Raw genomic sequence first — 12,995 nt, 5'->3', positions numbered from 1 at the left:
ATATAACACTATAGTACCTGTGTGAATATATATATACCTAGTGATATATAACACTATAGTACCTGTGTGAATATATATATACCTAGTGATATATAACAATATATATACCTAGTGATATATAACACTATAGTACCTGTGTGAATATATATACCTAGTGATATATAACACTATAGTACCTGTGTGAATATATATATACCTAGTGATATATAACACTATAGTAAGAACCAAATACAATGATCGCAGCTTCACCAACTGACTTTTGCTACGTAATTCTAATATTATTATATAATTCACAGCGACGATAAACACAGGACATTTGGTAATTGCATGACAAGCAACAATATTGATGAATATTTAACCCTACGTGATCAAAACATCCGAAAGTTTATCATAGGTTTTCCTAACATCAGCATTGTGCCGTTTCTTCTACAATCACTTCTATCCCTTAATTAAAGTTAAACAATATATCACGAGTTTATATATGTAACATCCCACTAGATAAAAAGAAAGTAACGAAATGATACAATGTAAAGCACCTCAAAATGATTTTACTGCAGAATTAATAAATGATATAATTGCACTAAAGCAGTATACTAAACATACTTTTACTAATAACAACTATCTTATAATAATATCAACTTGAGACCAATTTAAAGGTCTGATCACTGCCAAGGTTATGATAATTATATTCTACCAATACAGACATAAATAACGTAATTAGTAAAATACAAACTAGAACAAACAATATTCCAATCCACGGCTGTGCTACTCACGCTATAGTGACACGCCCGTATTCCCGGCCGATTTCAACTAGATTGCCCTCAAATCCAGTATTTATTATCTGCACATTGACACGAAGGTTTACAGTACAAAGGTTGTTTGCTTTCTTTTATTTACATAGATGCAATGCGTGATCGTGTACACGTTTCCACGGTTACCAAAAGTGTTCCCCACATTCTATACTGGTTTACTAGTTTCCTGTTAGTAATATCAAAGCAAATAGAACTTTTACCTATTTTGGAGGTGGCCCCCACAATATGAGAGATAAATAATAGATATATGGAAGACAAATAATAGACAGCCCAATCGTACCATTATCAACTTTGTTTCATTTTGTTTGTCTCAGTGTCAATGACAGACTAGAATCAATAACACATCATTATCACATTCATTAGCGTATAATACTAGCAAAATAAAAGTGAATCCCGGTTTTGAATAGCTTTGCTATTATTTACTTTTACAGGTGATCTCATTTCTGCATTATTAGAAGGGCATGCCCACTATTTATGCTAGACAACTACTGCTTGATAGATGTTGTAGACGTTCTAGATTTATAACATCTATCCAGCTAATTATTAATTTAAAAGCTTTGCCCACGTGTCTTCAATAATTAATGGATACTGGGAGTATCTCGTTCACATGGTGATTAAAAGACGTGACAAAACACAAATCCCCTTGTGATCCTATAACATAATTTGTCTGATGGCCCAGGCGTACGGCACGAGACAGTTAACTCTTGATAAGAGCAGATGATTGAGCGGCAGATGTAAGCAGACTTTGCACGTACGTATGCATTGCCGTCTCACTGCATTTACCAGCAACTAGACGATTTTCAAGGCTAACGCTCCATTAGGAGTGTTCCCAACTTTGATATCATTGATGATTAATGATTAATGATTGATAATCCTAACCCTAACCCTAACCTAACCTATAACATAACCCTAACCATTAACGACATTAAAGTTGGGAACACTCCTAATATGAAGTATCACCCATTTTCAATATGAACACCTTTCGGAGATTCATCACACAAGGTAGACTCACACATCACTGTGAGTCACGTATATTTGGGGAGATGACGTCACATGGCATGCATTGCTCAACAGCCACATTGTCTGGCCACGACCTTATATGTACAGCGCAGAGCATCGAGCGTGTCTGTCTGTCTGTCTGTCTATTTTAAATAACCACCTATGCGCGCGTGTGTTGCTACGTATGTGCGCGCGTGTGTGGGTTACGCACCCGCTGATGTGGAACTCGATATTCTAGGTCGCTCATGGATATTGCATGACCTGTGCTGCCCACCCGCCCCCGTCAATGCAGGTGTGCGGCGCGTCACGGCTGCTACGCGGCAGTGCTGCCCCCGTGCGACGGAGCAGCGAAGGCACAGACTGCACCCACCACTACTACTAATACCTGCCTACACCACGCCTGTGATACACACCTGTGTATGAGGTACGCACCTGTGAGGGTCGTTCCCACGCACTCATGCACGCGACTACGCCCGCATGGAGACGCAGCGAAGCGACAGATGACAACACTGATTCGACACACGTAACACACGCGACATTCTGCTGACTGTAGTAACTCGCGACAGAGGAAGCAGAGACATCTCTGGCACACTTATACTGGCATCACACTCCGTGGTTTACTCGTGGATACGACGCCGGCCTGGTGGCGGCATTCACAGGAAAGGTAAGTGATATGTCTTGTAACACAACCACGTGCCCTTACTAATCGTAGCAACGACTCCATTAAACTCAATAATGCGCACTGCAAGTAACATTACAACTACGATATATATATATATACGAAACCTTCCTGGCTAAGTCACTAACACCATCCCACGCTGGCAGCCTAGGTCTACCGGCGTAGCCCCTTTGCTCCGGCTCCCTGTAACGGGAGCGAAGGGACTACACCGGTATATAGCTATGGGTAGCCATGGTCTGGAGATCATGTATGTTTGTCGTCAAGAACTTTATGGTTTAAAAAGCTCACGACTTCGACACGACCCGTCATATAGCGGCGAGGTGACACACAACAATCACACCACGTCATAAAATATACAAGTTACAACTATATAATATCATCAAACGTTATGTACCTCAAAAGACGATGCCCGACCGCTCAACTAAAGGCAATTGCAGACGCGCGCTGTGCATAAGCTCTAAACGTGTACCTGCACGGACAGGTTTGCTCTCTAAATGCCCTCCAGGCAGCGTAGTAAGAAGGTATAGACATGCTTGAACGTATACAGACAACGGCGTTGTTAACCGGCTCGACGGGCTGTAAATATACCTGTATCACGCGTTCTACGCGAAACTACCCGAGATGAAAATAACGTCGCGTTATAGAGAACATCATTGCTAGTATGCAGCACAGTGTAACAAATCCTTGGTGTAGCAAATCAGTCCTATAGCCACCCCCCACCCCCCAGAGATGCAATATTAAAATCTACATTTACCATTCCACGTACGTATTGTTCCAAAATCTGTCACCATCTCTCATGTAGTTTTCACTCGCTTTCTCTCTCTCACACACGCACGCACGCACGCGCGCACGCACACTCACCCCTTTCCAGTCTCCATCTCGAACTTTCCCCCAATTTTCTCTCTCACTCTCCCTCCCTTTCTTAGTCACCCTCTCTCTCTCCTCCGCCTTCTCCCTCTTTTCCCTCATCTCTTTAATAGCACCTTTCCCTTTCTGTCTCTCATTTTTCTCTCCCTCATTAGTTTCCCGCATTTTCTCTCTCAACCACTCCCCCCCTTTCTCCAACTCTCTCTCTCCCTCCCTCCATTCACCCTCTCCAGCTTCTCTCTCTCTCTCTCTCTCTCTCTCTCTCTCTCTCTCTCGCTCTCTCTCGCTCTCTCTCGCTCTCTCTCTCTCTCTCTCTCTCTCTCTATCTCTCTCTCTCTCTCTCTCTCGCTCTCTCTCCCTCCCTCCACCCTCTCCAGCTTCTCTCTCTCTCGCTCTCTCTCCCTCCCTCCACCCTCTCCAGCTTCTCTCTCTCTCTCTCGCTCTCTCTTCCTGTCTCCTCCCTAGCAACTTTCCAAACGGATACATCACGGGCCGGCTTCATCACTGATTTAATATGTGTAGGCGTGGCAACGTGCTGACACATATCTAGTAAATTTACAAATCTACACTTAATGTGCGAATGCAATCAGTATGCCCATCGGCGCTTAAACGTGTTCCCAATAAATGCTGCGGATGGCCCCGTATTTGCTCAACTTTAATGACTATTGTAGTCCGGCTTGCACACAGGAAATCCACCTCGCAATTCGTTATGCTTCCCTGACCACGAACACAGCGATTGTCAGCAAAGTATAAATACGCACTCTATCCCACAGCATTTTACACTACAGGATGTATTATCACCCTTTCAGACTCTGCTAGCTGCAGTAAAGTCAGGAAACATCTTGTAAAGAGTACAACGAAAATGCACAAACGTATGTTGCACGTGTTGCCACACAATGATACACAATTAATTAGCTCTCACGGGGTGTGACAGAAACTCGAACGTATTCTAAATCAATGGCCGGGTTTTGGCACCTTTCACATTCCAAGACGCTGGATTAATGGGCTGTTATAGATTGCAGAGGTCGCACATGGTGGATTGTATGCAGCACGTAGGGTTCGCACCATTAGTTTCGATTTCCCATTTATTCAGCATTAGATTAAGCTATTCTCCAGTGAGGATAATAGCAGGAGTCTATCAATAGTGCATGCATGCATATTACAGTAGAGGAGAGGTCAAAACCCTCGCTGCATTGCGCCTGCAAGGTGGCGCCCTAGTTCCCGCAAGCAACGACCTTTGTAATTTATAAAGGTCATTGATTGCTGCAACTAGGGTGTCACCGTGCAATAATAGCCAATTTACACTGTAAAAACGGGAGAAACTTTACTGTTCGGAACATGCATGGGCATGTATGCCGACGTTATTATACGTCATAAACCATGGATAGAAATTCATGTTTATATTGCTTGAAAATTGTACTGGCCTGATTTTCCTCAGGTTTCACTTTGTCATAAAATTATGAGCAGTAGCGAAATCTGCTACCATTCCTTTAATTTAAATAGTTCATACATTTACAAGGCACCACCTTTGAGAGCCGAGAAACATTATCGATGCTCCGAGAATAAACAAGAATAAACAAGAATTGAAAAGATCGAGTTAATTATTATTCTCAGTCAAATGCCACCAAAATGAGCATCTTTTACTACTAAAACATTTGCGTATTGAAAATTGTACTTTCGCATGCACTACTAAGCGGGAACATTGAGCCTTTTATAGTTACACTTATTTGGCCATGAGTATATGTAGAGCAATGTGAAAACGTAGAGAGCATGTGATTACGTGCATGAGACCCAGAAATTTACGGGAAAGCCGTCAGACAAATGTCTGTCATTCATACACAAGGTGCGCAATTTGGTACCATGAACGCATCCACAGATGCTACACACGCACCACCGCCAACCACCATCAGTAATTATGCTTCAATAGCACATATAAGCCCATGAATATATACATACATAATATATATATATATAGCATGCAGCAGGTGTGCATGATATATAGCTGTCTACCCGGTTACTATTGATAAGTACAGTAGGTAGTATAGCTGGTACAAACTGCTGCACATCCATGAGTAAGTGGCTGGAAAATCTTCGAAACATAAATATATCTTATTACTGAAAAAACAGGTTCATCAGAAAAGAGGATACAGAAATGCGCAAACTGAAATTTAAGAAGCTAGACATTTTGTCAAACATGTGTGCAGTGTGTTAATTACCAGATATGACCTGTACCAATGCAATAAGAAGGCAACTGTTTCTCACATCTTACTAGAATCAAGAAAATAATTAAAAGCCCATAAACGATCATTGAGATCGCATAAATCGGTGACATATAATAAACAGATACGCGTGAACGTTTACTGAACCATTTTCTTTACATTTCAGAATCTCACAATGCTCATCAAGTTCCACTCTACTCTGATCTTGATACTTCTCCTGGCTGCGAGGGAAGCAGCCTGTTGGAAATGTCCGACACAATGTGACTGTGGCCTCACTCCAGATGGGAGGCTACGGGCTATGTGTACCAAGGGAGGAATGGACAGAATACCACCTGATCTTGGTATAAATTTGTTAACCCCTCGCAAAAGCGTTCACTGAAAAATTAATGAGTAAATATCGTCAATGGCCGCAGAAGCATTTGTTCAACATGAATACAGCCATCTTTTAGCACGAGGCGTTATTCGAACTACGGGCGTTTTTTATTGCGAAATAATTTCATAAATTGGAATGAGTCACGTGCATTCCATCCTACAACGCTAATCAACGCACAAGTTTTTGCCACTCGACCGATTCCTCGAGATCGCTATGAATTTACGCTGCACAAATCTAACCAGTTAGAAGATTACGATCAAATCACGCAAGCATGAACTTGCTACTACGAAGTATATAACAATGCCAAACGACACGAGATATTCGACACCTTATCGACATCGGTTAAGATGTCGAATATCCAGTGCCGTTTGTCATTGTCTTCTTCTTTGTAGAAAAAAAGAGAAAAAAAGCTAAAAACGAAGCCATCGCAACAAAATCATTTCCACAATCGAAACAAAACACTCGCAAAGCGCAGCTTTCCCCCCCGCGTTTCAGATCCGCAGACGCGAATCCTCATTGTCTCTTAATTATCTCATATTCTCAGATATTCGACATCTTAGACAAAATCAGATAGACCCGTGACAAAAAAACCACTAAAAACGAAGCCATCGCAACAAAATAATTTCCACAATCTCATCAAACACCCGCAACACTCCACTTCTTCTCTGCGTTTCAGATCCGCAGACGCGAATCCTCGTTGTCTCGGGCCCCGCCGACCGCCCCAACAACATCCACGGCATCCCGCGCGGCACCTTCTCCGGCCTGCAGGCCCTCGACGAGGTCCACATCACCAACAGCAACATCCGCGGCATCGACGTCGACGGCTTCCAGGGTCTGTACCGCTGCGGCACGCTCAACCTCACCGACAACGCGATCACGCTGATCACCGACGACCGGCTAGCGGGGATGCCGTTCCTGCGGCGGCTCGTGCTGCGGGGGAACGCCGTGAAGGAGATCGCGTCCGGCACGTTCGGCGCGTTCAACAAGCTGCAGTACCTCGACATGTCGAGCAACGTCATCGACTCGTGGGCGCCGAGGCTGTTCGCGAACCTCACCAACCTGCGCGTGCTGATCTTGGACGACAATCCATTAGGGTGAGTTTGTCGCGCCTCCGTGTTCACCAACTTTCTCTGGGTGGGTGGGGGTGGGTCGTGAGGGGTTGGTGGTGGAGGTGGGGGTAAAACTGATCAAACTGTGCGCAGAATCCTTAGACGACAATCCATAACGGGGAGTTTGTCGAGCGTCTGTTTTCGCCAATTTTTCTTTGTGGGTTTAAAACAAACCAACCTGTGCGTGAAACTCTTGGATGACAATCCATTAGGGTGAGTTTGTCAAGCCTACGTTTTGCCAACTTTTCAAACCCCCTTTTTGCCCTTTTGTTGGGGGTGTCTAAAACTGACCAACCCGTGTGCACTAATCTTGGACGACAATCCATTAGGGTGAGTTTGTCGCGCCTCCGTTTTCGACCATTTTTCTCTGGGGGTGTGTGCGAAATTCTTGCACAACAATCCATTAGGGTGAGTTTGTCCCAGCTCCGCTCCGAAAATTTATCTTGGGGGTTTAAAACGGACCAACCTGTGCACAAAATTCCTGGACGACAATCCATTTGGGTGAGTTTCTTACACCTCCGTTTTCGCCAATATTTTTTCCTGGGGGTTTAAAACTGACCAACCGACGTGCGTGCATGACAATCCATTAGGGTAAGTTTCTTGAGCTTCCTATAATATTTTTTTATAAATATATATTTATGTGTCAGTGTGCAGCAGCTAGCGTGCGGCAGCCAGCGTGTGTTGCAGATGAGCATTTGGACGGCATTTACAGGAAATTGTCGGCAATAATAGGTGAAAGAAAGTAGAGAATAGATAAATAGATTTGGTAGTAAATAGATTTCGTATTTATTTAGCATTATATTTTATTGAAACGCTCCAAGTGCCTGTGCCCAGACACACTCGGTAACCCGTTCAGTTACACGTACCGAGCACTTGACGGCATGTTTCATGTTTCTTTCTACACGTGTGCTCATGAAGCTACACGTGTACACATGAAAGAAGAGGGAGTAGGGTATAACTGGCTACACTTACATGTACGGTAACCGGTTCAGTAACATGTACTGAACCCTTGGTGATGTTTCACGTTCCCTCTACACGTGAACACATGAAGGAAGAGAGGGGGAGGAGGGCATAACTGGCTACACTTACATGTACGGCAGGAGTAGATAATAGGGAAATTCCCTATTATCCCCTATTCCCTATATATCCCTCTATAATTCCCTATTATCTACTCCTGATGTACGCGGTAACCCGTTCAGTAACATGTACTGATCACCCTTAGTCATAGAGAGTTCACGTTCCCTCTACACGTGAACACATGAAGGAAGGGGGGATGGTATATCTGGCTACACTTACATGTAGGTAACCCGTTCAGTAACATCAAGAGCATATAAAGAAGGTCTTTCTTCAGTATAGAAAGAAGGTCCTTCTTTATATGCTCTTGGTAACATGTATGTACTGATCGCCCTTAGTCATAGAGAGTTCACGTTCCCTCTACACGTGAACACATGAAGGAAGAGAGGGGGAGGGACTCGGGAGGTATAACTGGCTACACTTACATCATTTACATGTGATATCTGGTTATGTCAGCTGCAGCACTCAGACGATAAACCGCACGCCGCACTCGCACACACACACACACACACACACAAAGCCGAAAATTACAACATGTGGAATAACACAAACGACTTCGCGAGCACCTCGGCGATAGCGGCTTGCCCCCTTCCTTCTGCATTAACAAGGAAATTCTCCTTAGTGGAGGCTATTTATGCGCGGCTGCTGCTCCTCTGAGTGTGTATGCTGGCGGCGGTGTATTTTCGGCTGATCATTCTAGCTTATAGGAGCTGCTATGTATGTATGAAGCGTACAGTGAGTGAGTCTCTGGTTGCCGGCTCGTAAAATCAGTATAAGAACACCGAGGACGCACGTTTAGTTCGTTTTTCAACTAATAGTAATTAGAAACTGTTCGCGCGAAAATGTATTACACATTCGTTATACAGCAAAGAACACACCGTTACACGTGTATCTTCACAACAACAAGAGTCTCCGAATCACTCGTCACAAATCTTTTCATCGTCTTGTCATGTTTTTTTTTGCGTGTAAATTTTCGATTCTCTTTGCGATTTCCCACATCCCACATTCGTTACAGCTATAAGCAGCCGTCCCCTGTGTATCCCCATAACACCAAGAGTAGATAATATAACTGTTATATTATCTACTCTTGATAACACCAACAGTCTCTCAATCACTCGTCACAAACTTTTTTTGCGTGTAAATTTTCGATTCTCTTTTCGATTTTCCGCATCACACATTCGTTACAGCAATTTTTTAGTAGTTTTTTTTCCGCGTGTGTAAATTTTCGATTCTCTTCCCCCGCGGGACGTTCAACGAGAACGTCAAACGTCACACACTCTTTTTTCAAGTATTTTGTTGTTAATTTTAGATTTCTCTTTGCTATGTTTCCCCGCAGGACGTTCGACAAGAACGTGTTCATCGACACGCCGACGCTGCAGCATCTCTCCGCCGCCGGCTGCGCGATCCGCAGCGTCGACGACGACAGCTTCTCCTTCATCGGCCGCCTCCTCCACCTCAACCTCGCCGACAACCTCATCCAACGAGTGCAGACGCGCCTCCTCTCCGGCTTCCTCCAGCTGAAGACGCTGAACCTCGACGGGAATCAAATCGGGGTCGTAGAGGAGGGGGCGTTCGGCGGGCTCTACCTCGAGTACCTCGGCCTCTCGCGCAACAAGATGAGCTACGTCTTCGACGGGACGCATCAGCAGCAGCAGCAGCAGCAGTCTCCGTTCAAGGGACTCGTCGCCAAGCGTCTCTCGCTCGCGTCCAACGAGCTCGCGTCGGTCGCCGCGGCAATGCTCGTTCCGCTGGCGCCCTCTCTCGAGTATCTCGACCTCAGCGGGAATCCCCTCTCGCTCGCTCAGCTTCCCGCGTCGATCGCCGGCCTCAACGAGCTGCGCGCGCTCAACCTCACCGCGTGCGGATTCACCGCCTTCCCGCCGGACGCGTTGCCGCGGTTACCCCGCCTCCGCCAACTCACGCTCGACGGCAACCTCCTGCGGGAGTTCCCCGCGGCGCTGCTGCGCGAGCGATTCTCGCGTCGCCACGACAACGCCGCGCTCGACCTGCGCGCGAACCGCCTCGAGAGCATCGACGAGGAGGTCGTCGCCGACGCGCTGCGAGGGGGCGCCACCATCGCGCTCGACGGCAATCCGTGGCGGTGCTCGTGCGAGCTGCGGCCGCTGCACGCGTGGGTGCGCCGCGCGCCGACAGCCGGCGACTGCCGCGTGCGTCCGAGCGCGATCGCGTGCCTGCGCTGCGCGTCGCCGCCGGAGCTACGCGGCAAGTACGTCCGCGCGCTCAACGACAGCGTCATTGCGCCGTGTCCGCCGCTGCCGCCGGCCGCCGAGGGGCTGAGCGGCGGCGGCAAAGCCGCCATCGCCATCGTCATCATCCTGCTGGTCCTGATCATCGTCGCCGTGGCGCTGTACCTGCTCTGGCGGCGCCGCCTCATCAATTACAACACGAAGGAGGACGAGAAGGAGAACAAGACCGAAGTCGAGAAGGGATTCGACAACCTGACGTTGGTGATGGAGGACGAACTGCCGGAGCCGCCGGGAGGAAAGCAGAAGCAACAGGCCGACGCCGCGGAAGAAACCACCCCCGCGGCGAAAAGCGAGGCGAACGAAAACGAATCGTCGAAAACGAAGGACGATTCCGCGGATGCTGTCACAGATGAAAATAACGTGAAGAAGCCATCAGATGCAGAAGGCTCTTCTGTATGACATAGCCTTCCACATCGATGATCTTAACATTCAATGGTGGTCACCACTGATATTATCAGGAAGAGATATTATCTTAATCTTTCAGATAATCTCGAATAATCTCAAATTTTAGATTCCCTGACCTTATCAGGTTGTTTTTAACCAGTTTCTGTTAGCCGGATGCAAGTATCCCGTAATTGCATACAGACACGAACTAGGTTTTATCACAAATAAGAAAAGTTCACACTACTGACACAGCCATCATCCACATTGTTCAATTACGATAGGTAATGTAAAATCATTCATAATTTTACATTGATAACGAAATGGGCACATGGCTAGATAAAACTGTATGAAATCAGTGTTTTTATTGTGTATTGACGATTTTACGTTACGGAAGAAGAGATTTTACTGAATTTTCTGTAATGCTCATGCGTGTTCACATTCATGTTTCAGTTTCTCCCATGTGTATATAAATGTATTATTGTTTTAGGAGAGATTCACCAAGCATATTTACCACTCTACGATATGTAGTTCTTTGTGAGTTTACCACTGTTATATATATATTTGCGTGTGTTTGTGTGTGTTTTTATGTGTGTGCGTGCGTGCGTGTGTGAGTGCCATACCCATGCGTAAATTGCATGAACTATTGTTTTTGAATATGTTAATTTATATATTTGATTGTCAACACCAGCATCGAACTCTTGAGAGGAAAATATCAAGCTGTTCATAACAAAACACTGCTTTTAGAAGACAAGGACAAATTCTGTCGCTGTAAACAGTTGCTGGTCATAGAACCCCACGTAATGACAGGCAACTATATTTGAATTCAGAAAGCATATTTGTCGCACATGGAATGAGAAGTATGCGCAGTATGATAACAGGTTTATACGTAATCCATTCATTACACGAGTCAGTGCCCGCTCCTATGGGTGCGGTATCTGCACATGCATCTGTTCATTCTCTGTAATATGCTCAAGAATATAGTCCTACCACAAATCATTGTGCACTGCCGGGTCGCTCACAGACTAGCCCGTATGAAGGCAGTCGGAAGGCATACTGCCGAGATAGACCCAAGGTTTTTATATACAAGTAAATTTGCATATATATACTACGTATAAGATTTATCACAGTTGTGTGCTTTTACCTCAGAATTTATCGTTTTACTCATTCCTTTTATGAAGACTGACGTAGATGGTTCACTGATTATTACCGAACTAAGTGTCGCATCTGTCTGTCTCTATGTCTATCTCTTTCTCTGATTTTTTCTTTTCTATGACTTATAAATGTGTCTGCACTCGAAACATGGTACGAAATGTAAATATCTTCATATAGCAGCTAGCCTGTTACAATGTTTTCGATTGACATGGTATACTCATTAATTAGAAATTATAGAATCAAATTGAATGCATTCGATCAGGTTTTATGTGATCTTTTCAATGTTTTATCTTTGTGCTAAATTTTCATCATTGAGAGCTAGTTAGTTTACTAGAAGATTTGAGGGAAATATACCCAACTCATAATCGAGACTTGCCAAAATGGTTGTATAGCAGATGAGATTACAAGTAATTGTTGAAGGCAATTTATGTACTACTTGTACTGTCTCACTAGTATATTCACTATGGCACTACACTGCAGACTTATTAGTTTAGTTTATAATGATGTATGTCTGTGCATGTATGCAGTAGGTTAGTGTACACATATGTATGCACAACTTACAATGTAAGACCAATTATTGTAATTCACTTGCAATAAACAAAACATTTATGTAAGCATTTAGCCACATCCATGTTTACTAGTTTTAGACAACTATTGCAAAAATCAGAAAAAAATTCAATATAAGCGCAGACCAATTTAATTAATTAATTAATTTTTAATTAATTGAAATATATACAATCTTGACGGGATAAGCAAATTAAATAGGCTTTCCATGATTTCACTCACAGCCACCAAATATAGATGACCACGGATATAGTGTGGGTCGCATGTTGATAATGCAAAAAAGCAGCGTAGAATCAGAATTTCATCAATGCACACTCTTAACACACTTCTCACAAAGTTGATAAATATCAGTAGTGTCCGTGCTATAGAGAAAGACACCTGGCCGTTTATAAAGTCATTAACGAATTTCAAAAGCAACTATAGGAAGTGGTTGACATGGTACCAAAAACAGACCTGACAACAGTAATGAGTGACCTTAATTAACATATAAGCACTG

The 12,995-nt window shown here is 44.3% G+C and overlaps 2 protein-coding genes across 2 annotated transcripts in view; one reads left to right on the top strand and one right to left on the bottom strand.

Moving 5' to 3' along the window:
* The window catches only part of LOC106808170 (anoctamin-10-like), a gene marked incomplete in the record, with an annotated part of 37,697 nt that overhangs the window by 23,006 nt on the left and 1,696 nt on the right, over positions 1-12,995 (bottom strand).
* On the top strand, positions 2,164-10,798 carry LOC106808161 (chondroadherin-like protein). Its single transcript, XM_014810750.1, has 4 exons — positions 2,164-2,475; positions 5,743-5,917; positions 6,626-7,043; positions 9,469-10,798. Exons 2-4 carry the CDS (start codon positions 5,752-5,754, stop codon positions 10,796-10,798), a joined length of 1,914 nt encoding a protein of 637 aa, XP_014666236.1. The 5' UTR covers positions 2,164-2,475; positions 5,743-5,751.

This window comes from Priapulus caudatus, unplaced genomic scaffold (assembly GCF_000485595.1).
Source record: "Priapulus caudatus unplaced genomic scaffold, Priapulus_caudatus-5.0.1 Scaffold257, whole genome shotgun sequence".
In the NCBI taxonomy this organism is placed as follows: Eukaryota; Metazoa; Priapulida; class Priapulimorpha; order Priapulimorphida; family Priapulidae; genus Priapulus; species Priapulus caudatus.
This window is presented reverse-complemented; position numbering and strand designations above follow the sequence as displayed.